This window comes from Pelmatolapia mariae, linkage group LG7, assembly GCF_036321145.2.
Source record: "Pelmatolapia mariae isolate MD_Pm_ZW linkage group LG7, Pm_UMD_F_2, whole genome shotgun sequence".
NCBI classification, from domain to species: Eukaryota; Metazoa; Chordata; class Actinopteri; order Cichliformes; family Cichlidae; genus Pelmatolapia; species Pelmatolapia mariae.
This window is the reverse complement of record NC_086233.1, coordinates 24418062-24437513: the sequence shown is the minus strand read 5'-3', so window position 1 is coordinate 24437513 and position 19452 is coordinate 24418062. Positions and strand designations below refer to the sequence as shown.

Sequence of the window (19452 nt, the reverse complement as noted above, 5' to 3'; positions counted from 1 at the left end):
ATGGATTCTGGGATATTGCATTTCGTCATTTCGAGCTGATTGGAGACCAAAACAGCCAATCAGATTTTTTTGCATCCAAGTCTGTGATTGGCTGATTTTGTGGCACAAACATAACGGTGTACAGAAAGAGTTGAGCGCGCACGGGCAGAAATGTTGAGAGCGCAAGCAACACATTGCGAGCGAGCGCAAATGCAAAAACTGAGCGAGAGGGGCTGCTATTGTGTGTGTGCATGGATAATAGCAAACACTGAAATACATTTCTTGCACCCAGCAATGAATTTTGTTCACTCAAATTTAGATTTTCTTCGCTCAAAATAAATTTCTCCTCAAAATGCAACACTTGCACTGCAATTTTTTTTTACGTGCGCTCTGAATAGTGGCACAAAAATAACGCCATACACACATAGTTAAAGTGATCATGCCCCTATCTCCACACTCTCTATCTCCACCCTTAGAGTTGTTATGAGGGAAAAACTACTCACAGAGGCCAAAACTGATTTCTTTACCAGGTAGTAATCATGCCTTTAAATGCTCTAAAGTTGAATATTTTAACACGGGAGCCCATGGGGATCGACTCACTTCTGGAGCCAGCCTCCAATGGCCACTAGAGGAACTGCAGTTTCTGGCGCCTCTTCTCTGGAAGGTTGCCCCTTCAGCACCACGGAGAGGGACCCCCACCCACCCCCAAATCTATGTCCTCTGTCTCCCTCCAGCATCCACATGGAGTACTGGCAGGAATAATAGCACCCATCAGTGTTTTTTGTTACTCTACCTATACTGCAAATTACAGACAGCTACAGAATTGTTGCAATAATTAACATAATTCATAATTTACTTCCGATGAAATAAAATCAGACAGTTTTATTCAAAAGGCGTAAAAGTAATTATAGAATTTTAATGCTGTCTAATGCCCCACTATCTCTTCACTAGGATTTCAAGAAGATGCTCTGATGATAATAACTGATGCGAGTACCTTTACGAACACCTGCATATGCATGTTTGTTTGAACATCTCTTCTTGTGTGAAATGACTTCACCAGTGTTGAGATGTGCCAGTAGTATTGTGGTGTCTCTTTAAAGGAAGGGGGAGTGTAGAAGAGGGACAGAGCAAAGAGATGAATAGAAGGCACCAGAACCACCTACCATGACCAAGTGCGCTGTAAATGTAGGACAGAAATTCGAGTGGAGTACAAACGGATCGTCGGGCGACATATTCGAGGGAAAACCATGTTTGGATGTGCCTTATCTGATTCAAAGCATTTCAAATATGGCACTACATGCGACCACAGGAACGCAGGGAAACTATATTTCCTCCCAAACATCTCTGGCATTGTGAAACGGAAAAGAAGAGTGGCTGTAAAAGACATCTCTGTGCCGTCTTTCTCCGATTATCATCAATGGTAGGCATTGCATAATTCACCCGTATCCACCGGAGCCATTCGGTTCCTCCTCTTTGGAAAGAGGGGGACGCCAGAAAAAAAAAGAGAAAAAAAAAGAGCGACTTCATCTAGTGGCTGCCTTCTCGGTGCTGCCTGCAATTGTTTGGCAATGCCCTTTTCTCTCTTAGCAAGGACTTGCAGCCAGTAGCGGGGGAACAAGCAGGGGAAGGATGCATTTAAGGCTGGATTTGTGCTGCATTCAGGGCGATTCGGCAGTAATAGCGGCTCTAGCAGAAACAGCGAGTGCGGAGGGCCTGGGAAGTACCCAGCCCCACTATCTCCCCCTTTTCCTCCCTCCCTGCAGGACCATGCTTGCGTGAGGGATGAGGCTGTGCACAGGGACACCAGGCCAGAGCTGCGGCCTACTTCTCGCAAGAGCCGGTCTCTCGACTGCAAGATCTGTGAACACATTGCCACCATCAAATCAGCATCTTTGGTACGCAACTCCCTCTCACCGCCGTTTGCGTAGAGCAAATAATACTGACAATAATAACAATAAAAATACGTGTGTGTTTGCGCGTGCGTGTGTGCGCTAGCTTGTGTGTGCGTGCTTGGCGGCGCGAGAATGAGGAGGGAGGGAAGGGATGTCTGTGTTCTCAGCTGTACATCTGTAGTCATGGCAACCAGATCCTGTTAATGGATGTCATTTTTTCCATCCTCAGCTTCCCTCTCTGCCCCTGCTTTGAAGTGTGTGTATTACGTTTATATGTAATCCATGTAAATGACCGTTTGATGTCTTTTACCAGTGAGATTTAGTTTATTTGCTTTTTTTTCTCGCTGATTGTAAAAGGTTGAATTTTCTCTCAGTCATCTTAGATTGTTGTGCTGATTCCTGAATAGTGGCATCTTACAAATTTCGGATGATTAAACAAACAAACAAAAAAAATGTTGTTATGGATTTTTTGCTGATCTGGCTTCTGATTGCTCTTTAGTTTGCAGTTTGTATTTTCTGTACGGTGTGTGGCTTCATGTTTCTGGCTGCTCGATTTCTTTCACTTCCTGCTTCCCATATTCTTCCATGTAGGGCATCAGGTAGATCGAGGAGCATGAGCAGGACTTTGAGCTGCGGGTGCAGATGTCTGGGTATAAGCGCATGCGGCGACAGCACCAGAAGCAGCTGATCGCCCTGGAGAACAGGCTAAAGGCCGAGATGGATGAGCATAGGCTCCGGCTGCAGAAGGAATTGGAGACACATGCGAACAACACTTACATTGAGCTGGAAAGACTGGCCAAACGCCATGTTGCTCAAACAGACAAAGAGGTACAGCCTCAGCAGCAGGTGTTATTTGTGAATGAGATGAAAACTAAAGAGTGATGTAACTCACTCTGAGCTGCACTTGTGTCTACGTAAGGAAGGGATTCTATAAAAAGGTGATAATCTGATTATTTGAATGTGTCTTCACAGACGAAGTCAGTTGCAGCAGAAGAGAGGAGGATCCAGCAACAGATTGTTGCTCAGCAAAAGAAAGAGCTGACTTCTTTCTTAGAAAACCAGAAAAAGGAATACAGGCTTTGCAAAGACAAGATCAAGGAAGTAAATATCATCAACAAAATAAGTTTATGAAGTTGCACGCGAAGCATGTATTCTTTGAGAAAATCTTCACTTTGTCCAAAGTCCATTCACACGGTTTGTGCTGTGTTGCAGGAGATGGACAATGACCCTTGTATACCCAAGGAGGAAAAGCAGGAGCGTCTGTCGAGGCACAAAGAAACAATGCAGCGCTCTCAGGCTGAGGAGGAAGCTCACCTGCTGGCCCAGCAGAGGCTGGTGTACGATCGCAGCTGCAGGGCTCTGAAACGCCGGAGTCTGCTCAGGAAACATGAGTTTGAACAAGAGCAACTGAGAGAGGTACAGTAATACAATATCCTGATGTTACGTAACATTGTGTGCCACCAAGACTGTGAATGAGAGGGAGGATGGTGTAACAGTGAAGCTGCAGAGAGAAGAGCAGAGGGTGGATGAGTGTAAATGCCTGGGGTCAACCATCCAAAGCAACGGACAGAGAGGTGAAGAAGAGAGTGCAAGCAGGGTGGAGTGGGTGGAGATGAGTGTGAGAGGTGATTTGTGACAGAAGGATAGCAGTGAGAAAGAAAAGGAAGGTTTACAAGATGAAAGCACGACTTGCTGTGATCTATGGTTTGGAAACATTGGAGCTGAAGACGTTACGATTTTCACTGGGAATGACCAAGATGCACAGGATTAGCAATGAGTACATCAGAGGAAAAGCTCAGGTTGAGCAGTTTGGAGACAAAGTTAGAGAGGCAGTCAAGCTTGAGAGGGTTTGGACATCTCAATCTTGCAATGCAGGAAGAGAGGAAGACCTCAGAGAAGGTCCACAGGTGAAGTGAAAGAGGACACGCAGAGGGTTGGTGTGACAGAGGAGGATACCAGGGATCGGGTAGGAAGGAAGACGATCCACTCTGACGACCCTTAAAGGGAGGAGCCGAAAGAAGAAGACTATACCACCATGAAACAGCGTTCACAGTTAGCCACCCACTTTTGGGATGATTGTTTCTGTTTTCAGAAGCTTTGTGGACACAACAACTTTTTGTAGCTTGAAGGAAGCAACTAAGAGTTACTTTTACTGTTAGTAATTTCTTGGATAATGTATACTTATTTACATTAATGACAATTATAGATCATAGGATATCGTTCATAAAGGGATATCTTCTGGTGCATTCACCAACGGTATAAAAACTCTGAGGCATTAATTTTACAATTAATGATAACAACCAAGAAAAGGTTAAAAAACTCAAAAATCCAGGTGTTGTACAGAGTGCAAAGGTTTTTCTTCCACAGTGGAAAAGGGTTTCCCAGGGAAGTACTGGCATTGTAACGGCATGTCACTTGCATAGTTTCATGTATTTCAGCAAAGAGAAACACATGGAGATAAATAGAAGCTTTAACATTAAATCAAAAATAATGAAAATTAAAAAAGAAAAAGAAGAAAACCTGTATTAAGATATATGACAAATTAATACTGTCTTTCAAAACGGTCCATTTTCGTGTCCCAGGAGCTGAACAAGAAGAGGACCCAGAAGGAGATGGAACATGCCCTGATGATCCGGCAGGATGAGTCCACCCAGGACCTGGAGCGCAGGCAGCTGCAGATGCTCCAGAAGCTGCGCATCGAACTCATGCGGCTGCAGCACCAGACAGAGCTTGAAAACCAGGAGGAGTACAATAACCGTCGGCAAAGGGAACTGCACAGAAAACACACTCTGGAGCAACGACAGCAGCCCAGAAACCTCAAGGTGCCTGAGATTTACTCTTTGCTGCTATTCTGTGTGGTGGAGAGTTCACATCCCATGAACATCTACATAATAACCTGATGAAGTCATGCGTTTACGCTGAAGCTCTGCAAGTGCTGTGCAATGCATTCATAGCATTCGACTTGACTGAAATATTTAGCCCGGTAGTCACCTGTAGAAAACCATTAATCACGTTGCCATGAGAACTGCTTCCTCCAAAACATGTGTGTTCACAAGTTTAAATCTCGTCTCTCTTTATCTAATAGCACAGTGGTCAGAAGCCCACTTATGGAAATAAATGTTCAAGGGCGCTGCAAACAAATTATTTATTTATTCATACAACTTTATTTTGTATACTTTGAAAGGGTAGACTGAGCAGAGTCTTCAGGCTTTGAATCCACAAGCCTAATCAATCAGTTGAGTTATGAACAACCAACTGAACCAGTCAGCTTTAACTTTAAATATACCAAGAAAAGAGCACGAGACTAACATTTAATCATTATCTCTGTTGCAGACACTGGAGATGCAGATCAAAAAACAGTTTCAGGACACATGTAAGGTGCAGAATAAGCAGTACAAGGCTCTTAGGAACCATCAGCTAGAGGTGTCTCCCAAAGGTGACCATAAAACCATCCTGAAGGGCCTGAAAGAGGAGCAGACACGCAAGTTGGCCATACTGGCTGAGCAGTACGAGAAGAGCATCAATGAGATGATGGCTTCACAAGCGGTATGCAGCAGTTTGTTATTAACAGTTGAAACGGGGCTCGTTCGTCAACACAAGAGCATGAAATTTCAACAGCCACGCTCTCTGATGTTTGTCGCTAACTCTGTCTCGCCGTGTTTCTAGATGCGATTAGAAGCGGAGCAGGAAACGGAGTGCCAAGCTCTGAAGCAGCAGCTGAAGCAAGAGATGGAACTCCTGGACGCTTACCAGAAAAAAACCAAGTCACAGATGGAGACCCAACATGAGCGCGAGCAGCAGAAACTTGAGCAGAAGGTCTCCATACGGAGAGCGCACCTTGAACAGAAGGTACGTTTAGCATCAAAGCTATTCTAAAATAAATCCAGCATGATACCATATTTTATGAAAATGATGCCAGATAGGTAGGTAGATAGATCTGCGTCCAGAGAGACGATTTATCAGCTGACAACAGCATAACAGTGGCGCTCTAGTTTGTAGTCAAGTTCACCATGAACATAGACAACATGGTAAATATGCTTATTGTTTTATTCATAATATAGGAAAGCCATGATATGGCAGGGCTCTAATGATGACAGCGTTGTTCTGTTCACCACTTTTGGTTCAAACTGAAAGATCATAAAAAGTAATTTCATAACATCTTGTAGAGATAATTTGGTGGTTGTTTTGAGTCTTCTTCTAATGACACTGTGAAACTGCCTTTATAGTTTTGAATGAAGTACTATTTTAGATAGTTAAACCTGGGTCACACATTCCTGCCTCCTCAGGCCAAGGAGGAAATTCTCTGGTTTTTATTTGTCTGATACTTGAAATGACAAAATGCCACACACTGTATATAAATGACGCCATTTGGATTCTCTTTTTTGCAAACTGAAGTTTGTCATTTTGTCTGTTGGTGTCTCAGTTTTTTGAAAACAGACAACACAAGTGAGCAGTGAAAAGATAAGAAGACACTACACAGACACATGTATCCCCTCCATTATCATCTATTTTACAATAACTTGGACCATAATTTGTAAAATAAACATCATGCTGAGGTGCAGTCCAGTGTTAGGCTGATAAAACAAAATAAATCCATCAAGTGGGCCATGATAGAATTATTTTCATGTTTAAGAAAAGAAGTCTTCAGATTACACTTTGCTAAAAACATCACAAAGAACCTGCATAGTGCTGAAAATCATTTGAACGGATGAAACCAAGATTAACCTTTACCAGAATGATGGGAAGAGAAAAGTGTGGGTGAGTGAGAGAAACAGCTCATGATTCAAAGCATTCCGCATCTTCTGTCACTCATGGTGAAGCCAGTGTTATAATACGTGCATGTAAGGCTGCCAGTGGCACTGGGTCACTAGTGTTTATTGATGATGTGACTGCTGATAGAAGTAGCAGAAGGAATTCTGAAATGTCCAGGTCTATACCCAGTGTGGGAGCCAGGGTTTCCAGTTCTTGGACCTTTAAGGACCTTCTTGAGTTTCTCTGTTTGCTTCTTAGATTGCTTAATATCTACATTTTGATTTACAAATACCTCCTTACTTTTATGAATCTTCAATTCTGGGTTCCAATATGTTTTTTGTTTCCCCATTGTGCCCGATCTCCTCCTATGCCTTCTTCCGATGTCTAGTTTAATCTAGTTTCATTTTACTTTTTCATTTCCTATGTGTTTTTTTTGTGTGATTTGTTTTGTTTTTCTTTCCTTCTTTGGTCTTATTGTCTTGATTGTCTACACTGCCTTCAATGGGCAAGTGTTTCACTACCCAACAGAGCATGGTTTTCTGATGTTAAATATGAACCTGAAACCAAAAAGACCCATAAAGACCCAGTTTTTCATCAACTGAATAAAAATATGAATTTTAATGGAAATGTAGTAATAGGTTTTTGCAACATCTTTATATACAGTAAACATGTTGAAATTACTGACAACAATTATGATGCAACAGCTGAATTTTTTGCGGTTGATTCTGATTTCCAGTTTTCCTCCTACTCCTATTTTTTTTCCAATTCAATTTCTTACTAAGAACTATGATTGACGGCATATATGAGGAAAAATAAACTTTTCTTCAGTACAGGATATTGTTAGAAAGAAATGATTACATTTTCTAATTCCCTTCAAAGTGCAGTAAGTTACAGGATCTTCACCTTTACATATTTGACCTTACCAAAAAAAAAAAAAAAAAAAAAGCGGATACAGCGGATTTATGTAACAAAACAATTGTCAGTTACTTACATTATTTTTCACTATGTTTATAACTTAACCAGATACGAGGACGTCGACATTTTTTCTTTTTTTCACTCGTCTTTCCTCATGGCAGCTTTGATCCTTTGCTCATACTGAGGCAGCTGGATTCCAAGTTTTGGATAGCTTTAGCTCCTTTGCATATAGGCAACATTTAACCAGTGCTTGTTGCATCTCCAACCATAATGCCATTACAGATTAAAAAATAGGTAAAATGAATCTAATTCCATTAAAATGTTTACCATGCTGCGTTTTCCTTGCAGATTGAGGAGGAACTGGCTGCACTTCAGAAGGAACGTACCGAACGGATTAAGCACTTGTTGGAACGTCAGGACAGAGAAATTAATGCTTTTGACACAGAAAGTAGAAGCCTTGGCTTTGGAAGCCTGGGATCTATAGACTTCCCCAAAGAAGACAACAGATGAAAGTGGATTTATCTCTAAAGGACAACATATCCGTGCCCTTTTCACGTCCACTTGACCGTTTGTCCCACCCAGGGTGACAAAACTGGATTACTTTTCATTGCTCTTAGATATTGCATCTTTGAATTGGGGTGTTGCGTGCAATGAGAGCCTCTTTTGTGAAACTTTAAAGGGAGGGGGGGGTAAAACAAAAGAATCTACACAACAACATGTCAATAAAAGTCAAACCTAGTCAGTGTAACTCAAAAGCCTATGTGTCTGAAATAAAAGACTCTTTCCTCCATGCCATTTTCTCCTTTTGGTATGAATTGAATAAATCAGGAAATTTTAGTAAAATGGGCACTTTGATATGTTTAAGTAGAAACCCATCTTGTTCATATGAGGCTTAATGTGTGTTACATGGAGGGACATTGTGGAATGTGAGCTACGGATTCCCCCGTGGTGTTAAGCTGCTTTGTTTTGGTTTTGGGTTTTTTTGGTTTTTTTTACTAGTTTCATTTTGTTCTTTTTATTTTATTCGCTGAATGTGAATATTACTGTATGGGGTCACTGGATAGTCAGAGTTTTTTTATTTTTATTTTCCAGTCATACTTCCATTTTGTGCTTATGCATACAGTATACTGTGGACCCTCACTTTTCTAGGCAGTTCTGATCTTTTCTTTCATTTGATATGTAGACTCGATTGGCATAAGCTTGATCAGCCCATTTATCTTATCACAACTCAAGATCCCACTTGGTAAAACTGCTTATTATTGCATGCACTTTAAGGACAAATTCAGGTTGTGAAGTGAAGCATGAATCTGTCAGAGATTTTAGCTGTTTGTAAATAAAAGTGGTCATAGCATTTTTTTAGGCCTATGGATACTGGACATAAGCGCCATATTTGATATGATAATTTTCACAAATGCCTTTATTTAAGTTGTGCCTGAAGCAGATTTTAGTTACGTGTTTGTTATATCTATATTTTACCTACTGAGGCCGGCACCATTTTTGTTTTTGAGTTCATCTAAACTTGTGAATCATTTAATGTTCACTAATCAAAGTTCTTGTAAAGGAAAATGGTGAGAATTGTGCTGTATAATTTTTGATATCAATATTTGTACATGAGAACATAGCTAGAATATACAGAGACACTCATCTGTTACTGATAACAGAGTCTAATGATAAAGATTTTGCTTTGTTTTCTTTCATTTTATAATATAGAGAAATGGTCATACAATAGCTCAATATATTGCTAAGTCAAATCACTAGACTTTGAGATTGTATAGATGCAGGTGAATGGAACCACAGACTTCTTCTATCAGTATCAGCGACTCCACAACAGCAGACAACAGCATGTGGGTCCGGATTGCATTCTCCTTATTACTGTCTAATGATAAGATTTACATCTTTTTTGCCATCTTTGTTATGGTCATTGAACAGGTTGCACAATTATTCCATTTCTACTGAATGGAAGGGTAATTGTTTGGTGCTTAATTTCTAATGCCACTTTTAGCCTTGTGGGTTTTTGTCTCGAAGAGACGATTGATTTTTACAAAATGTAAAGCATTTTGAACCCCACCCCCGCCCCCACTCTGAGTCAAAACACTACTATGTTTTTCAAACACTCATGACATATTTAGAGTACCCCATGCAGTGAAACCCTCTTAAAAGAAAATTAAGTATATGTATGGAAAAATAAATGCTATTTTATCATGGGACAGTTTTTGGAACATTGTTTAATGTGGTGGTCTTGAATGCAACCCTGTTACATTTTTTCTTTTCTTTTCACGTCAGAGCCACAACTTGTATTAATGTTTGGTTATGTTCCTCACAGGGCTGAACGCTAGAAGACACGCCCCGGGGTACAGCAGACGAACGCGATGGCATTCAGCGTCGGAACGCAATAGCACTTAAATGCTCTTGTTTTACACCTAAATTCTGAATTTGTTTTCTAAAATTTACCGTCTTTGACATTTTCATGAACTTTCTGAAATTTGATGACAGCATTTCTCATATGCAGTAAGGCCTTTTGTCTTGGTCACGTGTAACTGAAAGCCTTGTGGACACAATTTTTTAAAAAAAAGTGCTGTTGGGGTGCTTGAAAAAGTTTGTTTGTGAGCTGCAAAACAATTACAATTTGTGTGACTTTTATGTTACTAGAAAGATGTATTTAGTTAGAATAAAGGGGACTTTCCTAAAGAACTTTATTCACCATTTCCTGTGCAGTTCAAAGACAAAAATAAAAGAGATTCTGTTGAAAACAAGGACTCTCAATTATCATCCTGCATCTCATGTCAGAGTGCATTTCTTATCATTTGTGGTTAAATTTTCTTGTAAAGCTTTGTCATGTGGTGCAAATCGTCTCACTTTTGCTTTTCTTAGTGCATTATAACCGCAGTGACCTACATCAAATCAAATAAAACGCTGTTTATCATAATTTACTGTAGATTGCAAGCACGCAAACACACATTTGTTAACTTGTGAAAACAGAAACCTGAAGTTGGAGCAAGAAGTGAGAGGGAAGTTGCACTGCAGAGCGTCCAGGTTCCTCACGTTTCAGGGAAAGCCTGCTTGATTTAGGTACTGAGTGTGGTTTATTTTTTAGCATGCCTCTACTTTATATGCTAGCAGGAATCTCACTGTAGTTTCCTTGAACTGCCGACATCTGTTGCAGCAGTTGCCAGCCTCGCCGCAACCCCTCTTTAATCCCCTGGGGTAACTGGAAACCCCCTGAAGGTGGCAAAAGAGTGGTTAGATTTTACCTGAAGTAGTGCTGACAGGGATGTGGCGCATTGAGTTCCCCCTCATTTTTCTCAAGTAGTCAGTAGTTCAGCAACAATACATCTAGGGTATTGAAACCAAAATGTGATAATCAACAGAAAACAAAGAGATGCTGCCAGCTCATAATGAGGTTTTTTCACTTTCAGTGAAAAGTTTACCTGTTGCTTTTACCTCAGAGGAGATTGCCACTTTTCTGTCTGCAGACGTGCAGTCTGACCTGCAGTCTGACCCAAAATTAACCCTAGTGATGCAGATAGTGAGCCAAAAAGACGTCATCGGGTGTCTCCAAGCAGAAGTGTTGGGGGATGACTGTAAGATTAGCAACAACAACAACAACAAAAAAAGCCCAGTTTATGTTATTTTCATATTTTCCCATCCTGCGAGATGTCTAATGTTTACTCATAAATCTCTGGAAGACACGCCACACTAGCATGTCACAGTGAGATCATCCAGTGTTAAAGTCAGCCCATGCAACAGATTGCATGCTTTACCTAAGCAGGCCCAGTCCTTTTACGCACTCAGAAAATTTGTGATTGAGAAATGCATTTCCTGTGACCCTGCTGGCTTCCTGTGCAAACACCCGCTTGAAAACATTGTTGCAGACACGTGGTCTCAGGAGGGGATTTAGGAGTAAGAGATGAAATTCAGGAGAACTGTTTACCAAATTTAACAGAAGGTAGAAAAAAAACAATATGAAACGGCTTTCAAAATCCCCCCCTCACATTTGTGGTCCAAACAAAAATAACATTTCCTCAGCACTTACCTTAGAATTTGTTGGGTATGTCAGAGTGAACTTTGCCAGGTAGCAGCAGGACACTGTAGTCATGTGGTTTTGTTTTTGAATCATTGGGGTCATGCCTATGCCAGCGAAGCCACTGGAAGCTAAACACAGACTGAAAGATCCTGAGTAATATCAGACTCCTCCTGCGTGAATGCCTATACATAGAAATTAAGAAACTTTAACAGTTTCTTTTCAGATCTATAAAAAAACAAAAAACAAACAAACAAACAAAATTATCAACATCCAGCTTTGCACAGACAGTGATGAGCTCACTTTTACCTCCACGCACAGACAAGTTTCTCACCCTTGCTATTTAAAGAGTGGTAGGAAGCAATTTGGTGAGCATGTGTGAAAAGTGTAGGTTGACCTCAGTCCTGATATGATTTTTGATTCATGTATGACACTGTTTTCTAAATTCTGCAGGTTACTCTTTCAGTTTTCTTGAAATATATAAATATAAGTGTTTATTTTCCATGCACAAAAAGGAAGTCCTATTTTAAATGCCACAACCCTATGTCCATACATGTCCTAATGAGCAGACAATGCCCCAACATGCCTATTAAGAGAGCAGGCATTTAGGTACATTGCCCACTTTGCTTGTTATAGGCGTAAAAAAAAATGCACATGTGAACGAAAGGAGGAAATTCTGGGAAATTTGGTTGCCTCACAAGTGCACGTCATTTCCTCCTGTGACAAATGTGCGGTTTCTGTCTTTAAAAAGTTTTAAAGCAGTGTGATTATGACAAGTCCGCACAATTTGCTTGTGATACCGAGAGGAGAATGAATGGTCATGTAAAGAATATGCATTTTCAGCAGTTCATGGAAACAGCAGCAAGTAAGTTTTATTGTTTTTGTCTCCGTTTTGTGCTTTAAATATAAAGCACTGAACACTTTTGCATCTTTTCTTGCCAATAGAGATGTGGTTATTTTTAGCGATTTACAGCTGTTGTAAAACTAAGAGCAGTTTGCCGTTTTCTGCGTCAGTAAAGGAAATTACAATGCTTATTAGTTTCTTAACATAATGCTACATAAAATATTGGAAATGGCACTGTAAGCTTTTATTGCCACATATTTGCTGTACAAAAAAAAAAAAAAATCAAAAATCTCTTTTTTGGCACTTGTGGTTTTTATACAAAGATCCCCTTAAACCCACCAATGTGATGAAGGATAACCATAACTGACTAGCTCATTTCTCCTCAGCATTACTGTCTCTCTTGCTGCTTATGACTGTTGATTCAACAAAAACTGTGGCGGCAAGCACGAATCAGCAGTGTGGGAATCTCCTGCAGCAGACTTTGAAGATCACCAGAATTGTACACAAGGAATCTGGTGACCTAATCAAGACATATGTGAGTAGACTACAGGCATAAAACTGCTCTACTTTACCAGTATACTGGCAGATATACTTGTGCACTTATAAGCTATGTAGGCTGATTCCTTTCCTTTTTTCCCTTGTTTGCAGAAAGCCGCTCAAGGGGAAATGTCAGAGCTCTTCTGCAAGGTGTCGGTGAACGACATCCCTGATCCCAACATCTCTGGGCTGGATCCCCCAGCAAGGATAGCAAGCATCTACACGCATCTCCAAGCTTTCCTCCCACATTTTAAACGTGTGTACAAGCAGCAGACAGACTTACAATCACCTGGCAGCCCTCTCCTGAAAGAGCTCACCAGAGTCAGGGGTCGCACTGAGAGTCTGGCCAGTTTCATAAACACATTTTATCAGAGCCTCTTCCCAAACCTGCCCATACCTGAGCCGGCAGGGGGGCCGACAACACTACCACCAGCTCAGAACATCTTCCAGCAGAAGGTGTACGGCTGCGTGGTCCTGAAGACCTACAAGGATTTCATGTCAAACGTTTCCAAAGAACTGAGGAATCTAAAAAGCAAAGTGTGCAGGAAGAGGACACCAATGAATGCATTCTGAAGATGACCAGAAGGTGGCCTTACACAGTCAGTTTCCTGAGAAAAACAAATATGAGTGTAAAAGTGGCTGGAGTGTCAATGCAAGCTTATTTATGGTATTTAATATTTATTTTCTTTTGTGTTAATTGTCATGCTGTTAAAAACATGTTATGTCCATGCAATATGTATTTAATTTGCAAAATGTCATTAGGAAAATCCTGTGTTGCTGATGTAAACTTATTTGTGCTACACACAACAATTAAAAAAATACTTTGCATCTGTACTATGTGGTCAGCATCCATTTAATCATTTTTGTCATCTGAAAAAAAGCATGGAGTTTAATACAATACTGGTGCCTACTTAATGGCAACAATCTAAGATAAAGTGATGTTTCTACAATAATAACTCTTATTCCTTTGCTTCTGACAAGTTCAGATGGAAACAAAAAACATTGCAGCTTGTGATCTGCACAGAATCAGTCCATCCAGAGGGTATAAAAGAAAATCAGGAAGCTGCTGAGACGCTGACTGCGTGATATCAACTCTGAATGACGCATGTGTTCAAAACAAGGCTGCATCTGATAGGAAAGATTTCATGAAACTGGCGGGCTGTCTGGCTAGTCACAAGGTGTGGGTGTGTGTGGTTCAGATAATAGTTGTGCACTACATTAATAGCATGTGCTGTGTATCCTTGTGTGCCTTAAAAAGAAGAAACTGCAGCTACAAAAAGGAAATGTGTAAGTATACACCCTTTGTAAAAAACAAAAACAAAAAAGAAAAACCCACACAGATAATGAACAGGTTCTCCAGAGATGTCACCTCTGTACACACTGACTATAAGGATATTTGCTGGAGTGAAGTAATTCTTAGCTAAACTTTCCTCAGGTCACAAGCTGTCGGGAAACTGGAAGTAGAAGGGGGATTCACTCTGGGTCATGAATCAAGTTCCCTCTTATAACTCTGGCTTATTTAAGGCACAAACACAGAGGGTACCTCAGGGCAACAGTCATTCTCCAGTCTACAATGTAGTCAAGTTGTTCCAAAAATATCTCTTGAATCCCCCCTGATTAACCCACTACTACTGCCTACTGGGTGGAAATCAGTAGTGTCTGTTATTTCACTGACACACAGGTCATGCTCGGCAGACATGGTGGCGACATGGTGGGACCACTAAAACACTGAAGCCTTCTTAAATTAGATGTCACCAAACAGAAGCGACAAGTATTATCACAAGTGCAGCTTTGTGAAGTTAAAGGTCAAAGTTGCACAGTGACATATGCTTCTGTGGCAGATCAGTGAATCTACACGAGTAATGATAAAGTTTTATTATCTGAAGCATCTTCTATAGATAAAGACACATTAAAGTTACCACAAGAGAAGCAGGTGCAAGGCCATGATCATTTTATATGCTTTGACATGGTTTGACCTGTGGGGGGCAGTATGAACCAAGGGTTGAAGTCATTATTTAAAGTCATGATGCACCACTGCAAAAACATTTCCAAGACTAACATCCATTCATGTTAACAAACTAGGGTTGTTGTTTTTAAAGGTATTTCAGTTATTTTTCATATTTCAAGTCCTTTCGGTGTCGTGACAGTAGAGCTACCGACACATGGGGAGAAAACAGGATGAGAAAAATCGAAAAAGGTCATTTTTCAGCTACACTTAAAATAGGGATACTTTGGTTATTGTATGTGGTTTATACTGTAAACACTCAGCCACCAGGAAACATCTGACTTCCTATTTTATGCTTTCCACTTTCCTAAGTTGCCAGCCATTTTTTAAAAAGTTTTGCTTTCTAGGATTGCAAACGTAAGATTTTATTCCCCGATTTTAAGTTCCTCGTTAATGAGTAAAGCTGTAAAATGATGAGTTTGTACATCAGAACGTCACCGTCTCACACGAAGCCCGTTAGCTCACAGACACCAAACACGGCTTCTCTTTGACTCACCTTGTGTTGTGACGTCTTTTCATCATTAAAGAGAAGTTGCCAAGTATAAGTATCGGAAGGAAATTCTATACCACAGACAAAGCAATTAATGAAAACCATTTCTATGAGTCATCCATTCTCAGGGTACGTTGACTTTTCTGAGAAATCCTGTGATCTCTTTAGTTCCAACATTTAATGTAACCAGACCGTTTCCCTCTACAGCCAGTTACCATAAAAGGGAGTAATGACCTCTGCATGACGAAGCAGAACTGACATGAAAAGGGATTTGACTTAAATAAAATTCATATCATGACTTTCTTCTTAAACGTTAAACCGATTCTGCCGTGAAGCATTTATTCATGCAGAACAGCACTCCCATTTCCTGTTATCAAGTATCCACATCATGAACTGAAGTCAGGACAGTTTCATGGGGTCATTTATTGTGCAAATACAACGTGAAGAGCATGCACCAAGAGGGGTCATGTCTGTGACATTAATAAAAGGCTGTTGTCTTAATAGAGACATATCCAGATACATTTAAAAGACAGACCTTTATATCCCTGATTACTCAGACTTATTGATTTATGGCAATAACATTTTTAGATGTTCATCAAGCATCCATACTTGCATGCATAGAGTCATATTGTTGGTTAGCTAGCACTGGATATTTGATTAATATTGCTTTGTCCAACTGCTAGAAGTGCGTAGTAATTATGTAAAGTATTGCTAACAGTCAAATTACTTCAAATACATCCAGAATATGTGTGTATGTGTATATATATATATATATATATATATATATAGTCTTAGGATTTGCATAGTTATTCAAACATGAATAAGGCATATATTCAGTGCAAGCAATAAACTTAAACAGACAATACAGTGAAAACATGATTTTGCACCTCAAAGTTCAGCATACCGACCTCACTTACACAAGGTTGTTGTGTCCATATTCAAAAAGCGAATGGTCATTCTCGATTCAATTTCAAATCCGTCCAGCAACTGCAAAACACAGTTTTACATTCAAACCTTAGTTATTTAGTATTTAAATGCAGCTTCAGTGTAAACTGATCAGTTAAAAGAAAGTTAAAGCGAACACGTACACTCATCAGCCACTTTTTTAAGGCACACCTGATCAACTGCTCTTAATATTTATGGCAGCATCTTAGTGCATTTAGGCATGTAGACATGGTCTACAGCTTGCATGGGTTCACCAAAAACCAGACAAAGGACGATTGGAAAAGTGTTGCCCGGTCTGAGAAGTCTAGATTTTGTCCATGACATTTAGATGGTGGGGTCAAAATTTGGTATCAATAACATGAAATGCCTTGTACCGACAGTTCAAGCCTCTGACTGTGGAATAATGTTGTGGTGGATATTTTCTTGGCACATTTTGGTTCCCTTCATCGCAGCTGAGTAACATTTAAGCACCACAGCGCTCCTGAGTATTGTTGCTGACCATATCTACCATGGTGTACCCATCTTTCAGTGGCTGCTTCCAGCAGGATAACACACTATATTACAAAACTCAAATATCGCAGACTGGCTTCCTGAACATCTCTCAGAAATGTTTCCAGCACCTTGTTGCATCTATCTCATGAAGAGTTAAGGCAGTTCTTAAGGGAAACTAACCAGAAACTAGCAAGGTGTACCTAAGAAAGTGACCAACGAGTGCATATTATTCAATAATGTGCATTATGTTTACAAACCTTGAGGAAGTGCTCAAATGTGATGCCCTCATAGAATTCATCAGGCTCCTGTGTGCCAGAAAGTGAAGTTGTTGACTTTATCCAGACAGCTTAACATTACTTGAGGTGCTTTAGCTTACATACCATGTGACCCACTGAAATACTGGCCACCTCCAACATGGCTGCATCAGCAATGCATTTGGCTGTTTCCTTTTCCAGTGTCCCACTCCGAGATAACAGTTCCTCCACCACCTGGACAGATGTGAACAACAGCTGAAATAAGATATCATTTCTGTAATGCTGTAAATGCCTCATCCTGTCCTTTACTGGCAGCCAATCAATTGTGTTGGAGGAAATTCAGCTGATTGCTGGAGTGACAACTAATAACCCAAGCCCTAGAGTTACATGTAAAACACAAAGATAATTTACTTTTACAGTCAGTATTTTTAAACAGCTTAAAAACTCAGTTGAATCATCAACTTAAAGTGACTGTGCACGATCATTTCCCCAGATTTTCTTCCCCCGAGCTTACATGTCTGTATTCCTCTAGAGTTATTGTCCCATCGTTGTCTGTATCGTGCATGTTGAATAAAACTGCAGAAAAACAAACAAATGTAGGTTTGACTTTGTGTCATCTTCAGGTAAAAGTCAAGCAGTCGAGTTCATGCGATCAACACTGAGACGCACATCTCAGTTTCTCTCTCCTGGTCTTCTCACGCTGCTCTTCTGTCATGTGCACCGATGGCGGCCTAAAATGGGACATGACCACCACGAACTCTTCAAAGCCAATCTCCTGAACTTTTCCCTCGCCATCCTGATGGAAGTTTCTGAAGAAAACAGCAAATCAGATGCTCTCAAATGCACTGACAACAACTGATACATTAAATCTACAATTTCTTCCATCATTTTTCATCTTAAATTTAAGAATTGTTTATGATTTTGAAAAATAAAAGTAAAATGATTAAAGGCAATGATTAATTACTGTACCTTCTGTCAAAAAACGCCTCTATGATCTGTGTGCGGATGGGATTGAATGCTAGGTCGTGGATTTCATTGAAATGATCTCTCCTGAGGGTGTAAAACAGACTTTCAGGAGTAGCTCATTCATAGACACAATCGTAGAATCCTGTAGAGCAGGTTTCCTGCTCCAAAGAATATTTGTTACAAGAACAAATGAAAGAACAAACAAAAACACCCCCTCAAATATCAGCTTACCGTAGAGTCTCTTCATTGTGACTCAGCTGCTTAAATCTTTTATGCAGAACTCCAATCTGTTCAAATGAAACTGAGAAATAAAAAGGAAACTTTAGGACAAACTACCTGCAAAGATTGCACACCAAGATTAAGTTCCACTAAAATGCCAGTTCAGCTGTCCACTTTCAGCTTTCAAGGCAGCTAATTTGGATATTCACATTTCATGTAAAACACTTTGGTTTGCCTCTCATCTCTCACACTCACCTGTTTAGAACATACAGGTGAAACCATAAGGTCATTTAGAAAAGTAGAAAACTGGAGTTTAAGCTTTTGGGTGTTTACTGTAAATGGCTGCTGTCAAAGCTTTCAATAGAGTCCGATCTATTATTAACAACACCTCTCTTTGCAAACCGGGTAAAGTTCCACTTCCATTCACTTGCACTTTAAATTATTCATCTGTAATGCACCACAACTACTGGTTTATCTTATACACAGCGATGACTAACAGGTAACTGAATGGAAACACCAAATGTTGAGCATTACGTTGACATGGACGTATTTCCCCTTTAAGACTGCCTTAAAGTGAGAAATAATTAAAATGTTATTTCCGCCGCAGTGAGTTCCTGTTTTTGTTTTGCATATTTTACGCAGGCTGATTCTACGTGTCTGACTGAAAATGAAGCATTTTCAAGTAATGCAAACAACAGCCCGGTGATGACTACTCACAGCCCGTCTTTTCCGCCAGATCACTATATTCTGGCCGTCCAGGTAAGGACTGTAGTGCACCCATTGCTCCAAAAAAAGATCTTCCCTGGCCAGCCCGCTTTTAAAGGGAGCACAGAGGAGTCTCACGTGAACTCAAATTGGATTCAGAGCGGATTTCGTGCTTCCAGATGATCCATATCCACCTGTGTGTTTCTGTGACAGAGTCTGCTCATCTCACGGCTCTTTTCCCCCTGCGTGCTCGCCAAGCAGGTTTCATCCTCTGCAAACAGCGCATGCCACTTCCGCAACGATCGTCTCGATGACGACACATTCTTAGGAACAACAGGGTGCACTTTAAATGACCAGTTTTACATATTCAGAGGCCGTGTGTGAGGGTTTGCCATGAAGTGCAGAGTAAAAAAAAATGCACAAGTAGTCTTCACAT

General features: G+C 40.4%; 3 protein-coding genes across 4 annotated transcripts; 2 read left to right on the top strand and 1 right to left on the bottom strand.

Moving 5' to 3' along the window:
- The first annotated feature begins 1096 nt into the window (after window positions 1–1096).
- taok3b (TAO kinase 3b) lies at window positions 1097–10269 on the top strand. 2 transcript variants are annotated; one of them, XM_063478558.1, is made up of 8 exons: window positions 1097–1874; window positions 2463–2699; window positions 2844–2972; window positions 3084–3287; window positions 4454–4693; window positions 5205–5417; window positions 5538–5720; window positions 7887–10269. In XM_063478558.1, the coding sequence occupies exons 2-8, from the start codon at window positions 2514–2516 to the stop codon at window positions 8046–8048; spliced, it is 1317 nt and encodes a 438-aa protein (XP_063334628.1). In that variant the 5' UTR covers window positions 1097–1874; window positions 2463–2513; the 3' UTR covers window positions 8049–10269. The 2 variants fall into 2 exon arrangements, 1 of the variants encoding a protein (XP_063334628.1); XR_010094316.1 differs by lacking the exon at window positions 1097–1874 and having other exon boundaries at window positions 7887–9382; window positions 9862–10269.
- A 2082-nt stretch (window positions 10270–12351) lies between these two features.
- Window positions 12352–13574, top strand: m17 (IL-6 subfamily cytokine M17). The gene is made up of 3 exons (XM_063480725.2): window positions 12352–12424; window positions 12790–12938; window positions 13052–13574. The coding sequence occupies exons 1-3, from the start codon at window positions 12370–12372 to the stop codon at window positions 13511–13513; spliced, it is 666 nt and encodes a 221-aa protein (XP_063336795.1). The 5' UTR covers window positions 12352–12369; the 3' UTR covers window positions 13514–13574.
- Window positions 13575–16193: 2619 nt separating this feature from the next.
- tescb (tescalcin b) lies at window positions 16194–19272 on the bottom strand. The gene is made up of 8 exons (XM_063480657.1): window positions 19029–19272; window positions 18324–18393; window positions 18096–18176; window positions 17796–17935; window positions 17641–17702; window positions 17253–17360; window positions 17130–17177; window positions 16194–16422 (listed from the first exon to the last, which is right to left on the bottom strand). The coding sequence occupies exons 1-8, from the start codon at window positions 19090–19092 to the stop codon at window positions 16345–16347; spliced, it is 651 nt and encodes a 216-aa protein (XP_063336727.1). The 5' UTR covers window positions 19093–19272; the 3' UTR covers window positions 16194–16344.
- Between the last annotated feature and the right edge of the window lie 180 nt (window positions 19273–19452).